Here is a 27,832-nt window from a genome sequence, read left to right as displayed (position 1 = left end):
ATTTTTGGGGGGAAGAAGTGTGCTGTCCAAATTGGAGCACCCTTTCGAAGTAGCCCTGGCTACATGGCTATTTTTAGTTTGAAATCAGCACTTTCAGTTGTCTGGGTGGCTGCCATTATGCAAATGAGATGCTAAACACACCTCTTCCAAAAGGGAGGTGTAGTGTAGCCGTGGCCTAAGAGGTGGAAAAAGTACTCAAAAAGTTCCTGGGGTAAAAGTGCAGCTGCATTTGGGTGGAGGGTGTACTCAAGTACAAGGTGTTGTGGTTCCATTGGAAAAATACTAGAGTAAAAGTACACACAGGTCACATCTAGATTGTACTCAAATATCCAGAAGTGAAAGCAGCTGCACTTTTACTCAAGTAATTTTTTGGTTACTTTTTCCATCTCTCCTTCCAGTAAAGATCACAATTAGAGAAAAATTGTAGGCCCAATTATGGCAACAGCACTTTACATCAATAAGGTCTGATTTTTCTCCTTACCCCAGGTTTTCATTGATCAAATCCTATTAACTTCAGTTCCTTGTAATGACTGGTTTACACTGGTGCAAATGAGAGAGAACAGGAGCTTTGTTCTCAAAGTTATCCTTGCTTGGCCTGAAAATACCTACACTTTAGATTAAACAATGATACTTGACATCTGAATTAGGTTTCTTGATGTTTTCAGATATTGATGAGTGCAGCAATGGAGACAATCTCTGTCAACGAAACGCAGATTGTATCAACAGTCCAGGGAGTTACCGCTGTGAATGTGCTGCAGGTTTCAAACTTTCACCTAATGGTGCCTGTATCGGTAAGAGATCCATTGATCTCACTGCTTTATTTGAATCCATTTGTATCCTTCACAGGTACATGTTTCCTGCCAAGATGGAAGAGAAACAATGGCATTTAGCTTTTTTGTATATTTCACTCTTTGTAGTCTACCTAAAAACTTCACATTCTAGTCAGATTTCTCTGTCCATAATAAGAAGAAACAAAATTAAATTTTAAAACAACTTTCTTAAGGTCAGGCTATTACTTGTATATGTTTGAGATTGCAAACTGTATAGACAAAAAAAAGTTTTTTATCAAAACAGTTTTGTAATAACTCAGTTTTCATTTAGGCTAGTTTTGTGCATGACAAATAATTTACTAACATTGTAATAACATTAATCAAAAATGAACGATAAAAGTAATATATGTCATGTGTGTTATATATTTGTTACAGATCGCAACGAATGTCTGGAAATTCCTAATGTTTGTAGTCATGGCTTGTGTGTGGATATGCAAGGAGGTTACCAATGCGTCTGTCACAGTGGTTTTAAGGCATCCCAAGACCAGACCATGTGCATGGGTATGGAAAGGAAATGCTTTGTGTTCTAGACAGTACAATGTATCTAGGATTTGAGTTGTATTAGGAGGTAATATGTCTATTAAATTACTGATTTCATACACTACGTATCAATTAGACAAATTAGAATTTCCTTTAAGAAAGTTCCATGTGCTAAGTCTGGAGTAAAATATGCTTGATCCGAGTTTCTTTTCCAGGGCCACACATCACCGAATCAAAATAAAATGAGTGTCTTCATGTTGAAGAGCATTTCATGTGATTTTAAATTCTGACTTTCACTGTGCTTTTATGGTGATGTGAAAGAAATGTCATGAACAAAGATTCTTGTGCATGACATTGTAGTCTATTTAGATTTTTAAAACTGTACACATCACATTAGCAAAAAGGTAATGCATGTATTTAGCTCCTTTTGCAGCACTGGATAATGCTTTGAGAAAACAGACGAATAAAGCTACTTCAGCTTTTGTAAATAAGCACTTGTATAAATTTTAAATAGGATTTCAGCATTTCCCCTGGATGTGTAGAATGTGTTCCAATTTTTATTATACAAATGCATTAAACTCTCGATTTAACAGACCAGTGTGGGTGGAAGGTTGTGCATTTTTCCCAAAAGTCCATTATATGGAGAGTTTGCTGTCCCCAGCAGGTTTCCCTGACTCCATTCCTTCCCTGAAAAAAAAAAAAAACAAAAAAAACTGCTGCTGGAGGAGCCGCTGGACCTTGCGTGGCTGGTGCCACATGCAGCTTGAGCAGCCTTGCCGCTCGCAGCTGGAAGTGCCTCGTCATGCATGACTAGAGGTGCTCTGCTGGTGCAGCTAAAGGCATCCCGCTGCACACGGCTGGAAGCACCTCACTGCACATGGCTGGGACAACCCTGCCTCGCACAGCTGGCAGAGGTTGGCGGAGCCACCACGTGGCCTAGAGGAGCTGCCACCGGAGCCAACACACGCTCCTCCCACTAGGAGTGGGGCGTGAGTGCCCTCTGCCTACATACACCCTCTACGCCTAGGGGGGAGGACTGTATGGTGGCGCTGGTGCAGGAGGTGGCGGCTCCTGCAGGCCACGGCATCGGTAAATCCCTATACTTTTGTTTGGGGCAGGAACGAGGGATTTAGGACTTTACTGATCCCCGTGGACTTTGGGAACTACGGGGGGTGGGGGTCATCCGTTGTTCCAGAAGTCTTCTAAATTGGGGTCCATAAAATCAAGGGTGTACTATACAGTAGACCCTCGACTTATGCCAGGGCTGCATTCTCACAACCCCTCTGTAAGTCAAATTCCCCATGCAAAGCGGGGAAGCCAGGAAACTGACGAGGGCACCCAGTTTCCTGGCTCCCGGGAGTGGAGGGGAGCCAGGGACCATGTGGCAGCCTGGCTGTCAGCTCTACTCCACTGGAGGAGCTGGGAAACTGACCAGAACCAGAACTGGTCAGTTTCCCGGCTCCCACAGTGAGGTGGGGAGCAGGGAACCAGGCAGCAGCCTGGCTCAATGCTCCCCTCTGATGGCGGGAGCTGGGAAACTGACCAGAACCAGAGCTGGTCAGTTTCCTGGCTCCAGCTGGCTGGGAGCCAAGAACCAGGCTGCCACCTTGTTCTCAGCTCCCCTTCGTTCTGGGAGCCAGGTGTGGCATCTCCCTGGCTTTTCCCAGTTAGTGGAAGCTGGGGAGAAGCTGCAGTGGCACAGCTGTCTTTCTCCCCAGCTTCTTTCTCCCCAGCAGATAGCCACGGAGCAGCTTTGAGTTGTGTTTAACTCTTGTTAATGCCACATTAAGTGCAACTCGAAGCCATACATTTCTGGGGTGTACTGTACTGGAAATTTCCTCATATGAAGATGTGTGTCCACATGATGTCTTCCTTTTCCAAATTTTGAAAAGAATCACATTCAAACTATTCATAGTGGGCCCTTGGAAACTGACTTTTTCTAAATCCAACCATCCAAATTTTTTTATTTAAAAAATTAATAATACTTTAAATGAAGTTTTTAAGGTTTCAACCATAAACAAATGAAGATGCTCGCAGCCAGAATTTCCTACATCAATGTCAGTTGCTGACGTTATCTCAGATTCTCAAAAAGCAATTTGTGACTTGGTCTGCCCAATACCCACATTTTGCAACAGCAGGAATCAAGAAGCGGGTGACTCAGACCTCAATTTACCAACCTCCCTACCCTTGCCATAGAGAGGCTTGTAAATCATAAGGCAGACTTTGTAGACCGTACATGCATTGTGCCTTTTTTTATTTTGAATTATAGTTTAAAAAATTGATACACGCAGTTATTTACACAAGTTTGTTAGTCACACAAGAAGCCAGTACCAAACTCTGAAGTATAAAGGATGAAGTCAAAGACTGAGATTTATAGTGCTGGCACCTTTTGTGTGCATACACATTAATAAACAGCAGGAAAGACAAATTCCTTTCTACAGATTTTTTCTCTTTGCAGATGTTGATGAATGTGAACACCATCCGTGTGGAAATGGAACTTGCAAAAACACAGTTGGATCATATAACTGTTTGTGCTACCCTGGATTTGAGCTCACTCATAATAATGACTGTATGGGTAAGAACTTTAACCCAAACTTTAATTGCATTGCTGTTGCTTTAGTGTCACAATGGGATATATTTAAAAATTTATATTTTTTTAAATTCCAAACCCCCAGTAGAAACCAATCAAGGTACTAATAAAGGGCAGAAAATTACACTTTTACCTCAGCTATTAGGTTCTGTAGATAACCTCTCTGAAAAAAACATTATTTTTGATGTTATTTAAAGAATGTTCTTGTGTTGCTCTCTGAAACGATGCAAGCCTTAATACTTTGGTACCCTGGGACTGCTCTGCTGTGCTAGTGCAAAGAAGCCCAACACAGTGGAGGATTCCTCTCTGTTGAGAAATGTTTGTCATCTGATGCTGCCATAGTGCTGTTTATGTCATTCCCCTCTCTTGGTATCTGGTGCAGAAAGAAAGGAAGTGTGCTTCCTACACTCATCTGATCCCCAACTGCTGTGACAGTATTTGGAGGCCATTGGCTACCAGCATAAATCACATCAGAGACTAGTTCAGCATCTTCTTGCATTGAAAATGTGGATTAGTTTCTTTTGCATCACTCCTCACTCTCACTGGAAACTTGTGCTGAGCATTCTTCAGCCAGAGTATTCAGCCTATTCAGGGTCATTAATATAAATGATAGTTAATGCCATGTTGTACAGCACTATTTCTTATTTGCAAAATAGGCAGATTTAGACTGCACTAACAATGTCTAAATCAGTGGTTCTCAACCCATTGCGTTTGCATCCCAACCAGCACATGGCTGCAGCCCTTGTAACGTCCTCAAGGGTGGAGTGGGAGGGACACCTCCCCCTAGCACTGACCTGAAACTGGGGGAGTGTGCAAAAATCGGGTGGCACAGGATTCAGACCAGTATCAGTTGTCCTGGAAGAATCTGGCCCTGTAGCATCAGCAGGAGCCCGGGCTGCTCAGCACCCCACTATCATAGAATCATAGAATCTTAGGGCTGGAAGGGACCTCAGGAGGTCATCTAGTCCAGCACCCTGCCTAAAGCAGGATCAACCTCAACTAAATCATCTCAGCCATGAATATATCAAGCTGGGACTTAAAAACCTCCTAGGGGTGGAGATTCTACCACCTCTCTAAGCAACGCATTCCAGTGCTTCACCACCCTTCTGGTGAATAGTTTTTCCTAATATCCAACCTACACCTCTTCTTCTGTAACTTCAGACCATTGCTCCTTGTTCTGCCATCTGTAACCACTGAGAACAGTCTCTCTCCATCCTTATTAGAGCTTCCCTTCAGGAAGTTGGAAGCTGCTATTAAATCCCCCCTCAGTCTTCTCTTCTGCAAACTAAATAAGCCCAGATCCCTCAGCGTCTCCTTGTAGGTCATGTTCTCCAGCCCCTTAATCACTTTTGTTACTCTCTGCTGAACCTGCTCCAGCACATCCACATCTTCTCTATCCTGGGCGGCCCAAAACTGGACACAATATTCCAGATGTGGCCTCACCAGTGCCAAATAGAGGGGAACAACCACTTCTCTAGATCTGCTTGAAATGCTCCTCCTAATATACCCCAATATCCTGTTAGCCTTCTTTGCTACAAGGGCACACTGTTTACTCATATCCAGCTTTTCATCCACCATAACCCCGAGGTTCCTTTCCACTGTACTGCCGCTTACCCAGTCGGTCCCCAGCCTGTAACAATGCTTGGGATACTTCTGTTCCAAATGCAGGAGTCTACCCTTCTCCTTGTTGAATCACATCAGATTTCTTTTGGCCCAATCCTCCAATTTATCCAGGTCATTCTGGATCCTATCTCTACCTTCCAACATACCTACCTTTCTCCCTAGCTTAGTGTCATCTGCAAACTTGCTGAGGGTGCAATCAAGTCCCTCATTCAGGTAATTAATGAAGATGTTGAACAACACCGGCCCCACAACCCAGCCTTGGGGCACTTCACTTGAAACCGCCTGCCATCCACATATTGAGCCATTGACCACTACCCGTTGGACCCAACCATCAAGCCAGCTTACTATCTGTCTTATAGTCCATGTATCCTGCAGGATTGTGGGTACAGGGAACCCAGCAGGGTAGGCTGCACTGCTGAGCTGCATTGCAGCCATGATAGGAGGCCAGTGGGTGCAGGAAGGGTGATGCAGTGTGCTAGGGCCACAGAGGAGCACAGGCAGTGGACTGGGCTAAGGAGAGGGGTATTGGAGGCTAGGGTAAGGGGAGAGGGTACAGTTGGTGCATGAGGGACAGATTGTATGTGGAGGAACTGGTGAATGGGTCACAGTTCCTGGGTGATGGGTTGCACTAGGGATCACTCTCCATGGGCTGGAGGAGCAGTGCCTTGTGGGCGGGTGTACATTCTGCCCTGGACAGGGCCCCCTGTCTCATCAGGGTAGGCACAGCCTCAGTGTTGGATGGTCTGGATGCTGGCGGGAGGATTTCGAAGTGCTGCGGCCGCCCGCATGCTAGTGGAGCGCTGAATATGAATATGTATGCATGGCGATTTCGAAGTTTTTGGCTAGTGTAGACATTGCCTATGTGTTTTGCCAAAAAGGAATCCAACTTCTGCTTCATTTCATTTTGTTTCCTGACCAAATGACTTCATAACTGCATATTTCTCCTGATGCCGTCCAACGCATCTCTGCCAGTCCAAGTATATTGCATCAGGATCTCTCCATCTCCTTCCAAAGCAGCTCTAATTTTCCAGTCGCCCACAGTGTTCGGGCGTTCCATGTTCCAATGGATACCATATGTGTTGGTTATAATTTTCTTTCAGTAGCCAACTTATCAACCCAACCCTGATCACTCGATTGGTATCACGGACCTTGTTATCCAGGCGACATCCGAGCCGGCATCTTTTATCATTTAGTTGTACTGGCATCAGATTTCATTCGTATTGTTGTTTGACCTTCAGCGTATCGACACACATCTGACTAACCCTCCTCCTTCATCCAGGCTTGGGACTGGCATGGAGCTCATAGGGGCTTCATGGTGGAGTTAATCTGTATCAGCCTCACAAATATTACCTACCCACTGTTTCCACGGTACACACAAGCTCTGAGCGGGAAGTAAGAGCCATCACAAAAGCTGAATAGAGGACAGGGGGAATTCTTAAATTCCTTCCAGCTCCTGAAGAGAAAGAGAGAGAGAGAACCAAAATACAGTCTGTAAATCATTATTTTGCACCCTTTTCTTCACCAAGGAGGGGGATAGGGCTGGGGAGCAAAATTTGCTGCATGCAGGCAACAGAATGCAGCTTTAAACAGAGCAAAATCTATAGCACTGAACTGAGATCCCTTCCTTCTGTTTTGCTGTCCCAGTAGCCCCAGCAGCTATCTTCCTCTCTCATAATGGTTCCACGCTGTTTATAAAAAGACCAACAAGCTCAAGTTGATCCATAGCCTGATCATTCATTACTATTTTCCTTCCCAGAGTGGAGTCCCATGGCCTCCCTCAGCCATGCCCATGCCCACTGAAGGATAGCATGGCTCATCACAAGGACATAACCAACTACAAGTATTTGAATGGTGTACGCAGTATGGAAAGAGATAAATAGTTCATGAGATGTAACCAGACTAATGTTTCATTTAGTTCAGTATCCTGTTATTAACAGAAACTAGGATGAGATGTCTCTGAGACCGGCTGAAACCTCTGCAGTAAGCAATAAGGACTATATACCTGATAGAAGTGTGTGTTTCATCTTCAAGTTCCAGAGCAAAATATTTTTTTAAATAACGAAGCATGAATTGTCTCTGCCTGATGTACTCTCTTCCTTCACTCCATACCCATGTTTTCCCAACAGCACTTTCTTCGTACACCTGTCTTTTTGTTTTACTAAAATGGCTTTATAGCACTAACTCGACATTTCTAACATCCAGTCTCCTATTTGTTATGGTCTCTTGAACTACAGAATCAGCATGAAAGATGCTGATGGAGGATGACTCAGTGAAAACCTGAGCACATCTAAAACTCCAGATAAAATCCAAAATGCTCCATGTAACATTTTCTTCTCTGTGGCATGTTAGTCTCACACAAATGGTCACTAGGCCACAGTTGATCATATCCAGATGCAGTAGCTGATGTAATGCTGCAAGTTGAAAAACTGAATTACCCTATAAAAAGGGAAGTTGTTTAAAGAGGATATATGCCTTAATGCACTGAAGTGAGAGTTATTTTCCACTAGATGTCAATGGTTCCTTTGTTGCTCAGAATTTCTCTCTTCTGTGGTATTATACATTGCAATTACACTGTGTTTATACTGCACTGCATATGTTGTGTCTGTGTACACATTCTAACTGTTGGACCTCTTGGAAAGGCTCAGTCTCTCTTATTTATTTACAGATATTGATGAGTGCAGTTCCTTCTTTGGTCAGGTGTGCAGAAATGGCCGCTGTTTTAATGAAATTGGTTCTTTCAAATGTTTATGTAATGAAGGATATGAACTTACTCCAGATGGCAAGAATTGTATTGGTATGTACCAACCAACCAGATATTTAAAACTTCTCTGACTTGAAATAAGCAAACTGTTGGCCCCACTTACAGTGAACTATTTCAGTCTCAAAATCTAACATAGAACGTTGACAGCAACAGACTTAAATTAGGAAAACTGATTGTAGAAATGTGAGGGTTTAAAGGAAGGGTCGGCATCCCCTAGCATGTGTAACAGTGTTGGCACATGAGCCAATTTTAAATGGCACATGGTGGGAGCTCAGCCTTGACCCTCCTCCCCCCATGAAACAGGCAGGGGCAGGAGGATAGGGCTGGGAATGGAGCCCCTGCTGCACAACCATGGCACAGGGCTGGAGCCGGAGCTCAACTGCCATGGCTCCTGCTGCACACGCCACACTGCAGGGCTGGGGCCAGAGACCACCCCTGCAGCCCCCACTGTGGCATGGGGCTGGGGCCAGAGCGCCCTCAAAGCACGGGGCTGGGGATGGAGCCCGAGTCGTGGAACCCTGTGTAACTTGTTGCAGATTGGTTCCTGTCCCCTCTCTAGGGGTGGATATTTGGGTTCTTGGTGGGAAGGGGGGTGCAGGAGCTGGCTGGGGGTGGGAGTTAGGGGTATGGGTGAGAGGGAGTGTGCAGGAGTGGGCTGGGGTAGAGGAACAGGCTGAGGGTGTGGGTGTGGGCAGGAGCATGGTGGGGGAGGGAAGGTCAGGGAAGGAGGGGATGTAGAAGCAGGGTGGGGGGGTCTGGGCAGGAGGAGCGAACAGGAGCAGGCTGGGTGAAGGGGTGGCCCCTTACCTTGTTATTGCTGCCCCCTCCCTCATCCAGTAATGGTCCCCAGCCCTGGCCAGCAGTATCTCCCCACCTTGGGCTACTGGGGCTCCCCACCCATGGCCAGCAGCCACTTCCCAGCCATGGCCGCTGAGGGCTCCCTGCCCTGGGCAAGTGGCGGCCCCTCTCCCAGCCTGTGGGGCCGCCAGCCAGACTTGCTGAGATCATGGATGTTGCTTTACCAGAGAAACCTGAATTAAAATCCTGGACATTTTTAGAAATTTAAAAAACCCAGGCAGATGGAGATTTAAAGACCAAAATGGTAAAGCTCTGTATCTTAATTTATTAATGTAGCTATTGTAAGTAGGACTATTAGTAACTTTAAATAGTACCACTGTATTCATATCATACATAGAGTTGAAAAGGTCAAATTTCTCCACTCCATCTCAGAAAGATTTCTGATCCCTGGTTTAAAATAATGTCATTTGTTTTCCTTTCCTTGACTCTCTGAGTCAATGAAGTGAGGAACGAGTCTATAAGCTTATAAAAGATAACTCCTCTGTGGCTTACATCTCTGTTGTGGTTGCCCATATTGTCAGCCATTGTTGTATAAACATACATAATTTGCTGTTGTGTTAATTTCAAAATGTCTAAATTCTTATTTATTCTGTTTACTCTTTTAAGATACTGATGAGTGTATGGCACTTCCTGGTGCATGCTCTCCTGGTACTTGTCAGAACTTGGAAGGGTCATTCAGATGTATCTGCCCACCAGGATATGAAGTGAAAAGTGAAAGTTGTATTGGTAAGACTAACTATTAACATTACTTCTGAATTATTTACCAACATAGTAGAATATCCAGTACAAACTTGATGAAAACAACATGCAACTATTGTTGGTAAAAATCCTCTTCTTTTTAACTAATCATGATGACAAAGAATGTATAATAATGAATAAGCAGCAGCTGTCCTTTTAGCCAGCAGGCAAGATATTTTGAGCTGTGGGAAGAGAAAAGGATGTAAGGAATCAATGGTTTTCATTAATCCAAATTGAAAAAATATTTTGTCTAATACTTAAAGAATGTACAGTCTCTTTCTTTTTCCTAATCTTTTTTCCAAGTGTAGAAAGGAGAGTTTCTCTTCTGAAGATACACGGTGACTACAAAAATTGTAATACTTGGAAAACAGTGCATTATGCAGCTATTAGAAGTATCTTGTATCGTGTAATTGTGAAGTTTAAAAATTCTTGATAAAAGTATTGAGCTTCTTTCCCTGTGGAAACAGGGTTTTCTAAATCAGTTTCTCATAACAGATGTTTTCTGTTTTTGAGTATTACAGCTTGTGAGTATATGTGCAACAAGACATCAATCCGAAATTCATAGCAGGAATGGTAAAACATCTGTTGAAAATTAGTTCAGTGCTTTAACGTCACCATTCTTTTCTTGTTCTATGAAGAAATGCAGAGCTCTGCTCCAGTGCTGTAGAGAATTGAATTGATAGTTACTAAATTAGAAATAATACCAAAACAAGTTGAGTCCTCACCAGTAAAACTAGAGGGATACTGTAAACCTAAACCTAAAGAAATGATAAATAAAATGTATAAAATAACCCTTCAGGGTCATTTTTGAAATTCTTAACTCAGGCAGAACAGCTTAAGTGAGCACTGAAGAAAATGAAAAGTATTGCATCTCCAGTAATATCACTATTTGGCTATGTCTACACGGCGCGCCTCCCAGTGCTGCTGCCGACAGAGCTATGCAAAATGAGCTTCTCAGGATTGCAAGTGGTGTGCTATTTGCATACTCCCCAAGCTCATTACCATAGTCCCCCAAGAGTTTGGCATTGGCAGAAGGGGGTGCCAACACTGCACAGGCCGTGTGGACATGCCTCTGCCAGCTAAGCTTCCCTCTGTCGTCAGTCTCTTATGTCTCAAACGTTTGAAGCACCCCCTTCTGCCAACACCGAACTTTCATGGGGCTATGGTAATGAGCTTCAGGCATTTGCAATCCCGAGAAGCTCTTTTTGCGTAGCTCTGCCGGCAGTGGCACTGGGCGGAGCACGGTGGGGACCCAGCCTTTATTTTTAATTACCTCTTTGTGTGTTGTACGTTTTAAGATTGCATGACAATAAGTGTCAAATATTATTTTTATCATCTTTCAGTTCAACAAAAAATGGAATCACGTATTCCTACTTACTTCATCTTGCTGGTTAAAAAAATTCTGTTAATATTTCGTTTGGTATTGCATCATTTTTATTCATATCACAATAGTTTGCAATCAGTCTATCTATTTCTTATTACTTTTCTAATGTGCAGCTTTTTTCTAATGCCCCATTAAAGTGCAGTAAAACACTTAGATACTCAGGGGTTGTGTTCCTTACCACTGCCGCATAACTCAAACTTTACCTGAGTTGGGGTAGAGGGATCCCTCCCTCCTCCTCCAAGACCCTGGGAGCCTAAAGCTCAGGGGAGGAGGGAGGCGGCAGGGGGAAGCCCTTCAGCCCCAGGGAGCAGGGAGCCAGACACAGCAGTGCCTAGTCAGTTTCCCAGCTCCCCACTGCTTTCTGATGACTTTTAGAAAAAATTAGAGTAACTACTGACTTATGGTGCAACATCTGATTCAACTACAAATGCATAGAGACACCCTGCTTTCATTCATACACCAAACTCTAGTTGCACAGGGTGTAAATGAGCTGAATTTAGCAATAAAACAAATTTCAAATACAGTCACACACACACCACCCATGCTTTATATGATTTCAACATCCATGTTAATCCTATTAACACAAATGTTGAAATCCCGGGCTCCAGCTGGAGGAAGCCCAGGGGAAGTTGCAGGGCTGCTTCTTTCAGCATTCCATCACCAGCTCCAGCACTTGGGGGAAGCCATGCCCCCAGCCTCCAGCAGCCCGCTTCCCCCAGCTGGGGGAAATGAGGCTGGAGCCTGGGATTTTAACGTTCATGATAATACTATTAACATGTATGCTGAAATCATATAAAGCCGGCGGGTGTGTGTGACTGTATTTGAAATTTGTTTTATTGCTAAATTCAGCTCATTTACACCTGTGCAACTAGAGTTAGGCATGTGAATGAAAGTAGGGTGTCTCTGTGCATGTGTAGCGGAATAAGATATTGTACCATAAGTCAGTAATTACCGTAATTTTGGCTCAATGTCATTATGTATAATCATTTTTCTCTTAAGACCTGGAGCACATTTTGATTTTCTAATGAGAAAGTTTGATTTGACTAGAGGTAAGGGAATAGAGTCAGTTTTCCATTATATATGTGACCACTAGGAGAAGCAGAAACTAATTAGGGGAGCCAGTCAGGCTTTTTAGGTTCACCAGGTGCAGATCCACCCAGGTCTGCAAAAATTCCAAACCCATATTGCCAATGAAATAAATGTTGTTCGGTATCTATTTATTTTAAAATTTTATTAAAACTATTACACTAAAACCAAACCAAGAAAACATAGCACAGGTAACCTATTAATATTAAAAAGAGTCATGTCAAGTCAGAAACATGTTATATCCTGTGATGTTTAGATCATCTGTTAAACTCTGCATTCTGCAGTTGTTCTTAGAAGACTTTCTCAATTGAGAATGACCTAGCTATTTCAAAATAGGTACTATTAAGACACAGAATAGTGCTCTTTTGAAGTAAGCCATAATGGCAGCCAATGGCATTATTTTGAAATAGGCACTGTGTTTCCAGCATGCTGTATCAAAATATCTGTGTGCTGTTTCAAAACACATATTCTGTGTCACTATGCTATTTTGAGATGACATGTATAATGGAATAATTTTGTAGTGTAGACGTAGCCTATAAGACCAGAAAGGCAACAAGATCTCTAGGAGTCACCCATTTCACCTACACTTAATGTTTAAGAATATGTTACTATTGGGAAATTATCAGAATAATCCATTATAACTCGCTGATCATATCTTTCCAAAGTTGAGTATGTCAGTTCTAACTTTGTTGCATGAAACTGAGAGTTGTGCGTATTGAATCATCAGTTCTTTCTGCTCAGCATCTTTGTGCTTCTGACATGTTTCATATCTGTTCATCATTTCTTCAGTGTCACGATTCACTGTGGCCAGGATTTGACTTCTCTACGTGTCCTTTTTGATGTGGTCATTGTGAGATGCTTTTTGTGTATTCATCCCCATATTTTTTTTCCTGTGGGAACCACCTCTGTGTCCCATTCAACAGCATTCATAAAATCATTGAAAACTAATTTCTACAATAGGGATATGCAGGTGAAAAGTGTTGCTTTTCTCCCCCTCCTCCCGTGCCCCATATTGCTTGTGTCACTCTTTGCAGCATTTAATCTTTTAGCTGTTTGTCTCCAGTTCATTCCATATGCCTGAAGATGCAGCATGTGACATTTTTTTGTCATATTTCAATGTATGTTTATTTCTTGGTCAAAGCCATCAGGCTGTGTATTCACTGATAGAGCTCTTGAATATGTCTGCCCTTACTCAGTGGCGTCCAGCTTAGAAGTTCAAGGTCAGATTATAGCTCTTTATTTTAAAAGTGGTCACTTGATGGTGCTTCTCTAAGCCCCTTTTTGTGTACTCTGATCAGAGGTTTGTGATTACTTTCTGCTTCAAAGCTTATGCCAGACTTAATGTCTATTCAATTTGCAGATATATCATCTTTGCAGCCATGATAGACACAGATGCATTTGAGGCTGGTAATCGATCAGTTCCATAACACTGTAATAATACTACTTCCAGACTTCCGTTCAAGGAACATGTGGAGTGTTTGATGTCTTTCAGGAGGACAGAAAATTGCAGCTCTGCAGCTATCATCAGAATATTGTTGAAATCATTGTGCTCTCTTTTGTGCTCTGGCATGCATGCCCATGATAATATCAGTGTTCACTTTCATGTCTGCTAGCTCCTCGAACATCAGTCTCAAAGTGAAATATTTCTGGAGTCTAATACATTCCAAAAGGTGCTTTTACGAGGGAGTATCTGCTCAATGGTGTGTTGGAAGTGCACATCTTGGAGTTGTCCTTTGCTTCTATGGCTGCGTCTACACATGCTGCTTCTTCTGGAAGTGGCATGGTAACGAGCAGCCCAGATGATGCCAATGAGGCCTGGATGTAAATTTTCTGCACCTCATTAGCATATTGCCATGTGATTCAGAGTCCAGAAGAAGCTTTTCCAGACTACAAAATACACCTGCAGACACGTGGCCCGCAGGGACCTTCCAAAAGGAGAACCTCCTTCCAGAAGCCCTCTCTTCCTCCTCTTCATGTGTATGTTGGAGTCTAGAAGAGCTTCTTTCAGACTCTGAATCATGTGGCCATATGCTAATGAGGCATGGGAAAATTACATCCATACCTCATTAGCATCTTCTGGGCTGCTCATTACCATGACGCTTCCAGAAGAAGCAGCAGGTGTAGACGCAGCCTGTGTGCTCCACTGTAGAATGTGCATGTGTTCACGCACTCTTGCTCAAACATTTTAGTTAGCGATGTCCTGGCCTGCACTTTATATATCCTTTTATATATCCAAGGTATAAAGGGAGAAGTGGACACACTACTTTGCCCAGTTTCTTTTTGGCTGCCCTTTGCTCAAGACAGAGCAGAGTGGTGTTCACTGTTAACTAGTCAGCTCTTCTTAGGAAAATAAAGATTTTATTTTCTTCCTCATTGTTATATTATTTGTTTATTTGCTTCAGCATGTTTGCGTTTCTCACCCCTCACCCTGATGACTTTTCATTGTGATCACAGTCTTCCACCTTCATTCTTGTTGTCTACAACTTCCCTGCTTGAGTTAAGTGAAATATCCCTGCCAGACCTACCATGGGTCTTTTTCCACTCGGCAACAAACATCTGAGCTGCCTTGGAGAGTCGTATGTCTCATCTAAAAGCAAGGTCTGCATTAGGCTTAAAAGCAGATTTCATAAGCTGCGGGAGGATAGTTAGAAGCAACTCCTGATGGACTGTTAACTGAAACCTCTGGGATCCAACTCCCTCTATATATATATGGGCCTCAGTCACTTAGTCCAGACTCATGATTTCGAGAGACCATAAGGCAGACTTGGAAATGAAACTCTGGGGAGGAAAACCCATGCGAGAGAGAGGAGAAAATCTACAAAAAGGGAAAATCACTTCTTTAGGACTGGGAGCAAGGCGACTGCCTGTCCCAGTAGGAGTATTGCTAAAGCTCCAGTACCAAGGTGTCAGTACTCACAAAGACTTTAGGTATGCCTTGTGCTGAGAAGTCTTCTAACAAACGACAAGGAGTGATGGCACCATTGCTGATATTGTTGAACCAGCAACCTCTAGAAGACCCCCTAAGAAGCCTTCTGCAATTAGTACTCCAGTACTGCCCTCCTTTGTACACAGCCTCAATAAACACATGGACTTTATGTCCAAACTGGTCCCATGGTACTACATATCTTGGATCATGTACACTCAGAGCATTCTGATAGTTATTCAGTAGTGGTTTCAACGGCTTCCACCACTCTTTTTAAGTATCCCAAGATGACTCTTTGATCCTTTCAGATCTATATGCCTACACCAATAAGATAATTTACAAAATTGTAGCTTTCTCAATGTTCACAACCTTTTCAATATCAGACCTATATGAAAAACACAGAATGCATCAAGACCTCACAAGAAGGGGCCTTCTTCAATGGTGACCTCCCAGTCTGCACCCTTCTTCAAATGGCCATTTTAATAGCATGGTCAATGATCATGAATCACCACCCCTTTCTCTGGATTTTATGCTGCATGAAAACACCTTCTGTCTGCTTTTTGGGGATCATTTCCCCCATTTTCTGTCTGCCTGGGAACTCACCACATCAGAGAAATGAAGCCTAGAGATGGTTTTCACAGAATACTTCTTTCATTTCTCCCACCTCTTCAGAGATACTTCTTGCATGGGTCTCCTAAGGCAGGAAATTCAACCTTCTGAGATGACTGAGCCACTTTCCCCAAAATTTATCAAAAGAGGGTTCTGTTCCAGGTACTTACAAATTCCCAAAAGGACCTCGTACCTTTATCTGTTTGCATCTTTTCAAGATATTGACCTGACCACTGATAATTCTTTCGTTGAGAGGGAGAAGTGCCTGAAATTCCCGCTCATGGCGTCAACATTCTAACCCCAGCCTCAGGAGTTGGTGCTGATGTCCTCTGTGCACAGCGTACTGGCTTCAGTGTGCGAAACCTCAGTGCAGATTAAGGATAGCCATAAGGAGACCCAACACTGCTCCCTGGTACAAAAGACTGGCTCATCATTGCAGCATGGGTCACAATCTCTGGTGCTGCTCAAGAAGGAAGTGGCAAACTGGAGGTATCTGAAATTCCATTGTGGTGTGTTCCATGTTGAGACACCAAATGGCTGGCATGTCTATCTTGGCACCATGGAATCTGGCCTCAAGGGCAGGGCCATCAAATTCAATCTCAATGGGCTCCCCAGTATGGAAGGTGCTGGAGGAGGACTTGGACCTTCCCTCCACAACAGACACTTTCAAGGTGGTGCTAGAATTAATTGCTATGATGGCAGTCTCCAGCCACCCAATCCTAGGTTTGAAGCCAACTGCAGTCAGCACACCAGGCCTCTGTATTGTGTCTGGCATGCTACCATTTGGGGCTTTCCACACAGTGCTTTGTGGCTGTCCTCGGCTCCATCAGCATTGCCAGGTGCATCTCCAATGGGAGCACTGCTCCCCGTTCAGCACTGTAGCAAACCCATCATGATGAGGCACTGTTCTCCATCATCCCAGTACAGATTGCTGGCACCCTTCCTCACTGGGCTCAGAACATACCTCAAAGGCGAAGGTAAAGTTGGCTGTATCCTGTAGTGTTCAGTAAGTCAAGATCCCAGCACTAAGCTCAGCACCAACAAGTGGATGCTCCCCCAGCACTACTAATGTGCTGGCTTCCCAAATGGCAGGCACCGCTGAAATGGCTCTTTAGGACACCATGGGCCTAAAACCAAGCCCACGGACAAGTGTCCAGAGCTGCTTTACTGGTCACCAAAACCCATGCCTCCCTTTGGCATTGTCAGTGGCTCCAGAGCACTCCAAGGCCTTTGAGGTCAACCATTCAAAACATCATGCACTAAGCGTATAAATGGGAATGCCAGTGCCTGTCTACCACCAGGGGTACTACCAGCAGACATCTTGGAGGACAGTGGAGAACTCAAAAGATAGTAGAACCCTATCCCTCCTAGGGCCACCTCCTTATTCAACAACCACAAGTGGTCTCTCAGGGCAGATATTGTTCTTCCCATATTCCACGGGTGAATCTCTTCATGACAAGGTCCAGCAGGAAGTGTCATCTGTTGTGCTTCTTTCAGAACCACTGTGATGAATCCATAGTGGATGAGTTTGTTACCATGGCCAAGTCACCACCTGTATGCATTCCCATCCTTCCCTCTGTTACACAAGGTTCTCAAGATGCGGACAAGTGTCACTCATAGCACCACTGTGGCCCTGGCAGCACTGGTTCATCATGCTGCTAAACCTATCAATGCACAGGGCAATAGCTCTTCCTCTGTTTCTGGATCTCCTCACTCAGGACCACAGACAGCTACATCACCCCAGTCTGGAGTGCCTCCACCACATTGTGTGGAAACTCCATTGTTCAGACTCTGTTTGGAAATTCCTGTTGGGCAATATACTTGGCAACGTGGAAGCATTTTTCAGTTCGGTCCCTCCCAAAAGGTATACTCCCCACCACAAGACTCTATCCCCATCTTGCTTGATTACCTTTTACACCTGAAACACCAGGGACTGGCTATATCATCCATTAGGGTCCACCTCGTGGCCATTTCAGACTTTTAACCCAGAATGGGGCAGATCTGTTTTTGGCAGGCTTACAGTGGGCTGCTTTCTTAAGGCTTTGGAGAGTCTGTAGCCTCAGACCAGATACCATATCCCATGGTGGGACCTTAACCTAGCCCCTTCTAGACTCCCAAAACCTCCTTTGAAGCCCCTAGCAACCTGCCCTTTGTCCTACCTCTCCTGGAAAGTGGCCTTCCTGGTTGCTATAACCTCAGCCAGATGGATCTCAGCAGAGTCTCAGTTAGTTCCTGAATTCTAACTCCAGTATTCCTGGGATTCCTGGATGGTATGATTCTGTCTCCCTTAAGATGGAGTCCCTGACCATCACAACTTTTGTCCTCCTCTTGAGTGTGGTGGGTGTGGAACAACTGTTCTTATGACAATGCATCAAGCCTGCCAATTAACAGGGAGTCTCTTTCTGATCCCTTCTCTCAGATGGGATTCTCAGAAGTAGCATCTGTGCAGAGAAGCCTGAAAGTGGTTGTTTACTTCTATCTTCATTAGTTCTCCTAGTTCTCCTGAAGAACAATTTGACATCTTGCATCCTTATTCTTCATTTCCACTGGTTCTGCCCTCTTTAATTTTTCAGTGTGCTATGCCCATATTTCTAAATCCTGACTTCTACCCAGGAAATCTTCGTTTCTTTGATTCAATGCAGGGCTGATACCTGGCTCTCTGGTCCTCTAAACTTTTCTTCCAGTATGGAAACCAGATTATATTTCATACATGGTCATGTCTGTCATCCCATGCAGGTTGTCGCCAGCCAATCCCACGCTACCCATATTTCCTAACTAGTAATGTATCAAGCTGATGTATTTAATGTGTTAGATAATGCGTTCATTGCTCACAGAAGCCGGAAAGGCAAAATCCTTGGTTGGCTCTCCCCCTTGGCAAACTCCCTGGGAAATTACCTGTTTTCTTCTCCTTTATATCCATTCTGGAAGAAGCCAAAGCTCTCTCTCACTGATCCCTCCTGCACAAGAAGTTGTTGAAGTGTTCGCAATAGTGTGGCTATAGAAAACATTTGTAAATATACAGGGTTCATTCTTTCTGAAGTCAGGAGAGAACATATAGAGTGCAGTTTCAGGGTTAGACCCAGAACTTGAAAAAACTTTTAATTCTTCTTTGCTGTTTCATGCATACAAAGAATGCCCCCCCGACCACCAACCTAAAATATTTGCTTCCATTGTGGTTTGACAGTATTTAACATTTATAGTATGAATAAGACAATGAGACCTGCCCGCAGTGATGTTTGAGGGCACAGGAAGGATACAGATTCACAAGATAAAGAGCACATGCTGTTAGAACTGTATGGAATAATGAAAAACCAATAAACAAATGGAAAATTTCACATTTCAATCACTATTTTAAAGAGGAAAGAGAGTAGTTCCTTGTTTGTTTTTGATGCTTGAACAGAGTACTGAATGTGGATGAAGTCAAATCTCCTTTCAGATGTTGAAGGACAAAAACCCAGGCCAGGTGAGCTAATGACGAATCTTTTCTCCTATCATTTTATAGATATTGATGAGTGCAATGAAGACCCCAACATCTGTCTCTTCGGTTCCTGCACTAATACTGCAGGAGGCTTTCAATGCATCTGTCCCATAGGTTTTGTGCTGTCGGATAATGGACGAAGGTGCTTTGGTAAGAAGTGGGTTAAAATGTGTAATCACTAACCACAGTAATTAACAGAGGTTTTGCAGGAAGCATGCAGACTACTTAGTAACCTTTTCGTAGGTTGTCGAGATTGTTGCCATGTCATGCTCTGATTTCAAGTTTATTATGGTAAAAAAAAAACAAAACAAAAAACAAAAACAGAGCAGGTCATTCCAGCAAAATAAATGTTTGTCACATGGTGCAGCATGCTCAACAGAAGACTGTAAATCTCCCTTATATTCCAGTACCATTTAGCAATATGACTAACAGTCACTGTGACCTTTAATCAGTTTTCTAAAACCAAAGAGCTCACTGGTTCATTTAAGGGTGCATTCCCTGCCTGCGTGTGCTCCCTTTGTGCCTCCCAGGTTACTTGTACCCACTGTTTATGAGCAGGCATTGCTTCTATACTTTCTCCCCACAATCCCTAGCCCTGGGATGCCATTTACAGTAAACTCTTTCATATCTGTCATTCTATCATCCAGAACTCCCACATAACCGACTTTTTAACCATAAGTAAATTTCAGTTTTGTTTTTCATAAGTACAGTACAGTACAGGGAAAGTAAATGCAAATAAATACAGCAAATACAGCATAAGTTTACAGAATACAATACTACTGTTGTTGGTAAATAAAGTACTCTGCATATATTTTTGTTTCTTAATATCTATTCTTACTGTTCTTCAATGTTATGCATTGCTAGGTATACCTCTCTATTATTCAGAATATTTGAAAATCTGGCAACCTCCCGGTCTCAGGGCTGCCAGATATGGAAGAGTTTAGTGTACATCTGCGGAGACTGTGTTCAGTCCTGCTGGAACCATCACTGTGCCAGGGCCTGGGGCAGATTATCAAGGAACTCTAATTTCTTGATAGCACCCATTTTTCACTGAATCCAGCAAATGCTGGCATAACATGATGCAAGAAGTCCTTTTCATTTGGTACCTCAAAACATTTTGTTATACTGTAAGTATTTTATGAGGGAGAAATCCAAATGTTTACTTGTAGGAAAACTACATGTGAGTCCAGAGTTCAGTTCTTTGTTTGCTAGGCTGGCAGAGGCTGGGCTATGCAGAGTTGTTTTTTGTAAAGGCAGAAGTGATGGGGTGGAGATATTTATGTCTGTGTAATGATAGTCCATGCTTTCCTGCAGAAGGTATAATGCACAAGGAAGTCTTAAGCCTGGTGTGAAAAAATCCACCCATCTGAGAGGCATAGTTAGCCAGCTTAACCCCCAATGTAGACAGTACTAAGATCCATTCACCCAGCTAATGCCACTTGAGGTGGAAATTACTTATGCCTGATGGAAAAATCCCTCCCTTCAGTGTAGGCGGGGCCAACAATGAAGTTCTACATCAGTGCAGCTGCAGCACTACAGTTGTGAAGCTGCAGTGTTTCAAATATAGCAAAGTGCTTAGTCCTCACCTCAGCAGTGCATGTCTGCAAACAGCTGTTATGCCTAACTGGATTGGTATCCTGTTGTCCAGATGGGAAATGTAATCCCTAAAATAATGGGGAAAACTCAGACCTAGAATTATCCCTTTTATTTTCAGATACACATTAATATTGGGTAAGAGTCAGGCATCATGTGTGGTTTGGGCTTTTTTACTTATTTTTACTTATTTTCCTTATTATTATTTTAAATCTAAATAGTAATAAGTCACCAGGACCAGTTGGTATTCACCCAAGAGTTCTCAAGGAACTCAAAAGTGAAATTGTAGAACTACTAACTGTAGTTTGTGACCTGTCATTTAAATCAGCTTCTGTTCCGGATGCCTGGAGGATAGCTAATGTGACACCAATCTTTAAAATGGGCTCCAGAGGTGATCCTGGCAACTACAGGCCAGTCAGTCTGACTTCAGTACTGGGCAAACTGGTTGAAACTCTAGTAAAGAACAGACTTGTCAGACACATGGATGAACACAATCTGTTGGGGAAGAGTCAACATGGCTTTTGTAAAGGGAAGTCGTGCATCACCAATCTATTAAAATTTTTTGAAAGGGTCAACAAGCATGTGGACAAGGGGGATCTTGTGGATGTAGTATACTTAAATATTCAGAAAGCCTTTCAGAAAGCCTGATCCCTCGCCAAAGGCTCTTAAGCAAAGTTAACTGTCATATGATGAGAGGGAAAGTCCTCTCTTGGATTGGTAATTCGCTGAAATATCAGAAACAAAGGGTAGGAATAAATGGTCAGTTTTAGAATGGAGAGAGGTAAATACTGGTGTCCCCCAGGGGTCTGTACTGGAACCAGTCCTATTCAACATATTTATAAATGATCTGGAAAAAGGGATAAACAGTGAGGTGGCAAAATTTGCAGGTGACACAAAACTACTCCAAGTAGTTAAGTCCCAAGCAGACTGTGAAGAGCTACAAAAGGATCTTAGTAAATTGGGTGATTGGGCACCAAAATGGCAGATGAAATTCAATGTTGATAAACGCAAAGTAATGCACATTGGAAAATATAATCCCAACTATACATTATAAAATGATGGGGTCTGACTTAGCTGTTACCATTCAAGAAGGAGATCTTGGAGTCATTGTGGATAGTTCTCTGAAAACATCCACTCCTTATGCAGCGGTAGTCAAAAAAGCTGACACAATGTTGGGAATCATTTAACAAAGGAATAGATAAATAAGACAGAAAATGTAATATTACTTTTATATAAATGCATGGTACGTCCACATCTGGAATAGTGTGTACAGATGTGGTCACCCCAACTCAAAAACTTATATTGGAATTTAAAAAGGTTCAGAAAACGGCAACAAAAATGATTAAGGGTATGGAACGTCTGCCATGTGAGGAGAGATTAACAAGACTGGGACTTTTTAGCTTGGAAAAAAGATGATTAAGAGGGGATATGATAGAGTATATAAAATAATGGCTGGTGTGGAGAAAATAAATATGGAATTGTTATTTACTCTTTCTCACAACATAAGAACTAGGGGTCACCAAATGAAATTAATAGGCAGCAGGTTTAAAACAAACAATAGGGAATATTTTTTCACACAACACACGGTTAACCTGTGGAACTCCTTGCCAGACAGTTTTGTGAAGATCAAGACTATAGTAGAGTTTAAAATAGAACTAGATAAATTCATGGGGGATAGGGCCATCAGTGGCTATTAGCCAGGATGGGCACGGAGGGTGTCCCTAGCTTCTATTTGCAAGATGCTGGAAATGGGTGACAGAATTGATCACTTGATGATTACCTGCTCTGTTCATTCCCTCTGGGGCACCTGGCATTGGCCACTGTTGGAAGACAGGATACTGGGTATGATGGCCCTATGGTCTGACCCAGTATGGCTGTTCTTATGTTTGCTTTGTTTTCTCACCTTTCTAGATACCCGGCAGAGCTTCTGCTTCACTAACTTTGAGAATGGGAAATGCTCTGTCCCAAAGGCTTTCAACACCACCAAGGCAAAATGTTGCTGCAGTAAGATGCCAGGAGAAGGATGGGGTGACCCTTGTGAGCTTTGCCCCAAGGAAGAAGAAGGTATACATCATGGTTTAAAATAACCCTCCCTCTCCCGACTAAGAGAAGAGATGAGACAATTTGAAATACGGGAAGGATACTTTATCTGGTGTCAGGTATCACGGGGTAACCATGTTAGTCTGTAACCACATAAACAATAAGGAGTCCTGTGCCACTTTAAATATTTGTTTGGGTATAAGCTTCCATGGGAAAAAATCCACCTTGTCAGACACATCTGCTTGAAGTGGATTTTGCCTACAAACATTTATGTCCTAATAAATGTTTGTCTTTAAGATGCCACAGGACTCCTTGTTGTTCATCTAGTGTGCAGCTCTTTTAGCAGCCATTTCTAGCATCATTTCCAGGTCAGTACTGCCTTTCAGCTAGCAAAAAAAAGCCAGGAAAATGTTGGTAAAGATTGAAATGTGAAGTTGGACACTGTACAGCAGTAAAATAACTGTTTCCAATAGTAGCTCCTGTTGCTTTGAGATGGGAAAAAGACAAAATGTGGGTTAGAGCCCAGAAACTCAAACGCAGTCATTGGTATTGGTTTTGTGATTGCCTCTGTATGTAAGCAGTGAGGTTACCCTGCTGTATGGTTTAAACCAGGGGCCAGCAACCTCCCCCACAGCACAGGTGTCAAGAGTAACAAGCAAGCCGATTTTCACTGGCACACAGGGAGGGAGCTCAACCCACCCCCGCCGCCCATACGGCTAGGAGCTTGGTCAAAGCCATGCCGCCTGTGGATTAACAGAAGACCAGCTAATGCCACCAACCACCAACAGTAAAGCTCTGCCTCTTTATTTATTTATTAATGAAGCTGTTGTAAGTAGTGACTTTAAAAAGTGTCACCAGCACTCAGACTGTACATAGAGGTCAAAAGGTCAAATTCCAAAAAAGTTTGCTGACCCCTAGTTTAAACTAAACTGAGAGGGAAGCATGATGTACGAGGAAAGCTGCTCTATAGACTGTTACCCAGGTTTACTATTATAAAAGAGTGTTGCAGCTGAAACCAGCAGGAAGAGAAAAATACAGCTCAATAATGGAAAATATAAACTCACTCTCTTTCATCGGGGTTAATTAAATTAATTTGCCTTCATAGTTATAACTATTTTCATCCATTTAGAATGCATTTTTCTAATTGTTTAAAATGTTCCTATACAGTCGCTTTCCAGGCTCTGTGTCCATACGGCCATGGAACTATCCCCGGGATTGATGATACGCGGGAAGGTATTGCTCTGTTTCTGACACCACTTCGCAAACTTTTCATTCTCGGTTAGGCAAGGTTCCAATGGGTACTGCTGTTTGGTTCTTTCTAGTAAAGCTTTTTTTTTTTTCAATCTTGTTTTTAAGAGTGACAGAATGGTACTGGGAAAGCTTAAAAGATGTATTTTATTTTTGAAACCGCATAGTTATATTTTGGCCCTAGACACACAGAACAAAGTAAAATCCTACATTTTGGTCATTTCCTGCTTTTTGTTAGAAATGTAATATTCAATGTGGAAAAAGCTGAGCGTGACAGCTGAAAGATTGTCATTTACATGGCTTTTTATTTTGCAGATGTCAATGAATGTATTGAGAGCCCCGGCATCTGTTCTAATGGTCATTGCATCAACACTGATGGATCATTCCGCTGTGAGTGCCCCATGGGTTACAACTTAGACTACACTGGCGTGCACTGTATAGGTGAGTACTGATTCTACATTAAGCTTTATTGTGGGAACAGCAATGCTTGGCATTCATAAACTTAAAATACTACTTAGTCCCAGTTCTCTTAAATTTCTTTTACTTATTTCATTCTAGATACTGATGAATGTTCAATTGGTAATCCGTGTGGAAATGGCACATGCACTAATGTGATTGGCAGTTTTGAATGTAACTGTCACGAAGGGTTTGAGCCAGGCCCAATGATGAATTGTGAAGGTAAGTTACCTTTTATCTCCTCTTATATTTCATGTACCATCCAGCTTTTGTGCTAGTGTAGCATGTACAGTGGGTTTTTATTATGAACATCAAGCTATAAATTAAAGGCATCTCCCCTATTGAAATATGGCATTGAAAAAAAGTCTAATAAAATGAACTGTGTAAAAGTACATGTTGCAAAAACAGCACTTTTCATAACTAGCTGGTGTGTGGTACAGTGTAACCCAGCTAATATTCCTTATAATGGAAAAGTTTTCTCCTGAGCTAGCCCTAGAAAATATGGCGCCTGATAGAAGTGTTTCTAATGACTGAACATCTTCAACTGCCTTATCAATACGTTGTAGTAGCCATTAATGTGGTATCTGAATGCAGATGTGCATTTATTTTGCTAGTCAATATTCTGCTTGTTAGTTTTTCTTAAATTCTGGGATGGGACTCCAGAGTGGGAGGGAGAGAAAGGACACAGTCTATTCAACCATTCTGCAGAGTCTCAGCTTCCATCTAAAAATAAAACTAATATGGATATGGAACTGTCCCAGTGATTGATGATATACAGGAAGCTATTGCTTCTTCTTCGAGTGTGCCCATGGGTGCTCCACATTAGGTGTCGGGCTCGCCCGGCGCCGCAGATCGGATCTTCCAAGCAGTTTCTGCCGGACCCCGCATGCGCCGGTGCGCGCCACTCCCTTGCGCGCTCCTGGCCACGTGCGCGATCCGGTCCCCGCCAGTTCCTCTTAACTGCCGTCGGCTGCAGATGGAATCCGACTAGGCTACAGCCAAGTTAGTGTATTCAATGGTTTTTAGCTGTTTTCTTAAAGTTTTCAAGTTCTTAGTCTATTGTTAAGTTAGCCAGTTGTTATTTTCAAAAAAATAAGAAACAACAAGCGGGACGGAATTCAGTCCGGTCCTAGTAACAAGCGGAGCACCGGAGGCCAGGAGCCTAGGGCCATTAGCCCTCCTGCCGCGGCAGGCTATCCGAGAGGGGGAAACAGCACAGAGAAGGTGCTAAGTACCCCATTAACAACTAAAAGACTCACCAACAATGTCCTCTTCAGGATTCAAGAAATGTGAGTCTTGCCGAGAGCCAATGCCAGCGTCTGATGGGCACAGTCACTGCATAAGGTGCCTTGGGGAGTCCCATGTCACGCAGAAATGCTCCTTCTGTGCAAAATTAACAGCCAGAGCAAGGAAGGACAGGGAGATGCGGCTTAAAATGCTGCTATTCGACAAGGCCCTCCAGCCAGACATGCCGGAGCGGCCGCAGCAGGAGGGACCCTCCGGGGCCCATAAAACGAAAGCTGCCTCCCTCACCCCATCAGCTCAAAAACAGAGGAAAGTCTCCCCAACCCGATCCCTGCTGGCAGCAACAGCGAGCGGGACGGGAGGAGCACACAGCCCCCAGCTGCAGCAACAGCTGATCGGCGGCGGCACGGAGAGCCACGTGGAGGCGGCTCAGCCTCCGATGATCAAACAGCCGCCCCGCACCGCAGGCAGGGCAGCAGCTAAACAAGCGCCGGTACCGGTGGCACCGCAGGCAGCAGCACCGACCCCTGGGGAACCGGCAGTGCAGAGCGCGCAGGCACGCAGCCTGCAGGCACCGGAGGGCACCACCCAAGAGCGTGCCGAGCGCGGCGCGGACGGGGCCGAGATCCCCTGCACGTCAGGGGGCGGAGCCACCCCCTCAAGGGAGGGGGAAGGCTGCCCAGAAAACAAGGCACCGCAGCCCCTCTCCAGACAGGGCTGCAGAATTGCTTTCTCTCAGCCCTCCGCTCATGCTGCGGACTCCAACTAGAAGGCAGGGGTCCCCCCTAGCCTACCCGGAACCCCCGTCTCCATTTTTACAACCAGCCTCGCCCTGGCTGGGACCACCCTCACCCTTCTTGGGGTTTGAGCCGCTGGAGTACTATCACAAATCGCTCTCTCCAGTGTCCCATGTCTCTCGACGATCTCGCTCCCCCAGACGCAGGGGGTACGCACCAAGGGAGTGGTCCAGGTCACCTTCCCAAGAACAGTGCCCATGCGGCCATGGGTCGTCCCTATCACGCGGGGTATAGACACCACCGGCATTCTACCAGGGAAAGATCCCCACAGACGGTCCCGTATCCCCGAGGGCAATCGCGAACGGGGACAGAGACTCAAGTATCTCAGGGGGAACTGGTTATGGAACCCTGAGATTTTTCCTCGCAAGCTTCCAGCGCGCGGATGTACCATCGCCAACAGGAACCGGAAGGGTCCAGAGAGGCGTATCCTAGTGGTTCCTCGCTCTCCTCCCCGGACGAGGCAATGGCCCCGGGGGACGTCCATCCTCTGGACGATCTCAAACAGTTTCAAGAACTGTTTAAAAGGGTGTCCTTCACGCAAGGCATCCAGACAGCAGAGGTGTAAGAGAAACACCATAAGCTCCTCAAAAATCTGAGACCTCCGGCCTCCTCCAAAATAGCAATACCGCTTGACGAAGCAATCTTGGAGTCCGCCGTTACGATATGGCAGACCCCTGCGACTATTCCGCCTGTCCACAAGAGAGCGGACAAGAAATACTTCGTGCCGGCGAAGGGCATGGAGTTTCTGTTCAGCCACCCACAACCAAATTCCTTGGTGGTAGAGTCGTCGCAACAAAGATCAAAGACATCTCAATTCAAGACAGGGGGAACAGACGAAGATGCCAAGAAGCTAGAGCTGTTCGGCAGAAAGGTCTACTCCTCCTCCACACTACTGTTGCGAATGGCAAATTACGCAGCGCATCTAGCGAACCACAATTTCGACAACTACACTAGGTTAACCTCCCTCATGGACTCGCTTCCAGAGGACAAGAAACCGGTGCTCAAGGCCATCGTGCAAGAAGGCTATGCGGCCTCGAGGACGGGAGTTCAGATCGCCCTGGATGTTGTGGACACAGCAGCACGCTCCACAGCT

At 44.0% G+C, this 27,832-nt stretch overlaps 1 protein-coding gene across 1 annotated transcript in view; it reads left to right on the top strand.

The window, feature by feature from the left end:
- FBN2 (fibrillin 2) overlaps positions 1 to 27,832 on the top strand; it is a 314,667-nt gene that overhangs the window by 248,442 nt on the left and 38,393 nt on the right. The window contains exons 44-53 of the mRNA XM_074995040.1: positions 666 to 791; positions 1,206 to 1,331; positions 3,769 to 3,885; positions 8,189 to 8,317; positions 9,749 to 9,868; positions 19,385 to 19,510; positions 22,865 to 23,017; positions 24,161 to 24,226; positions 24,557 to 24,682; positions 24,800 to 24,919. Coding sequence (XP_074851141.1) covers positions 666 to 791; positions 1,206 to 1,331; positions 3,769 to 3,885; positions 8,189 to 8,317; positions 9,749 to 9,868; positions 19,385 to 19,510; positions 22,865 to 23,017; positions 24,161 to 24,226; positions 24,557 to 24,682; positions 24,800 to 24,919 — 1,209 coding nt within the window. The remainder of the gene's footprint in view (positions 1 to 665; positions 792 to 1,205; positions 1,332 to 3,768; positions 3,886 to 8,188; positions 8,318 to 9,748; positions 9,869 to 19,384; positions 19,511 to 22,864; positions 23,018 to 24,160; positions 24,227 to 24,556; positions 24,683 to 24,799; positions 24,920 to 27,832) is intronic.

Source organism: Carettochelys insculpta, chromosome 5 (genome assembly GCF_033958435.1).
Source record: "Carettochelys insculpta isolate YL-2023 chromosome 5, ASM3395843v1, whole genome shotgun sequence".
NCBI lineage: Eukaryota > Metazoa > Chordata > Testudines > Carettochelyidae > Carettochelys > Carettochelys insculpta.
The sequence above is the reverse complement of the archived record's forward strand: the minus strand, read 5'-3'. Positions and strand labels throughout refer to the sequence as shown.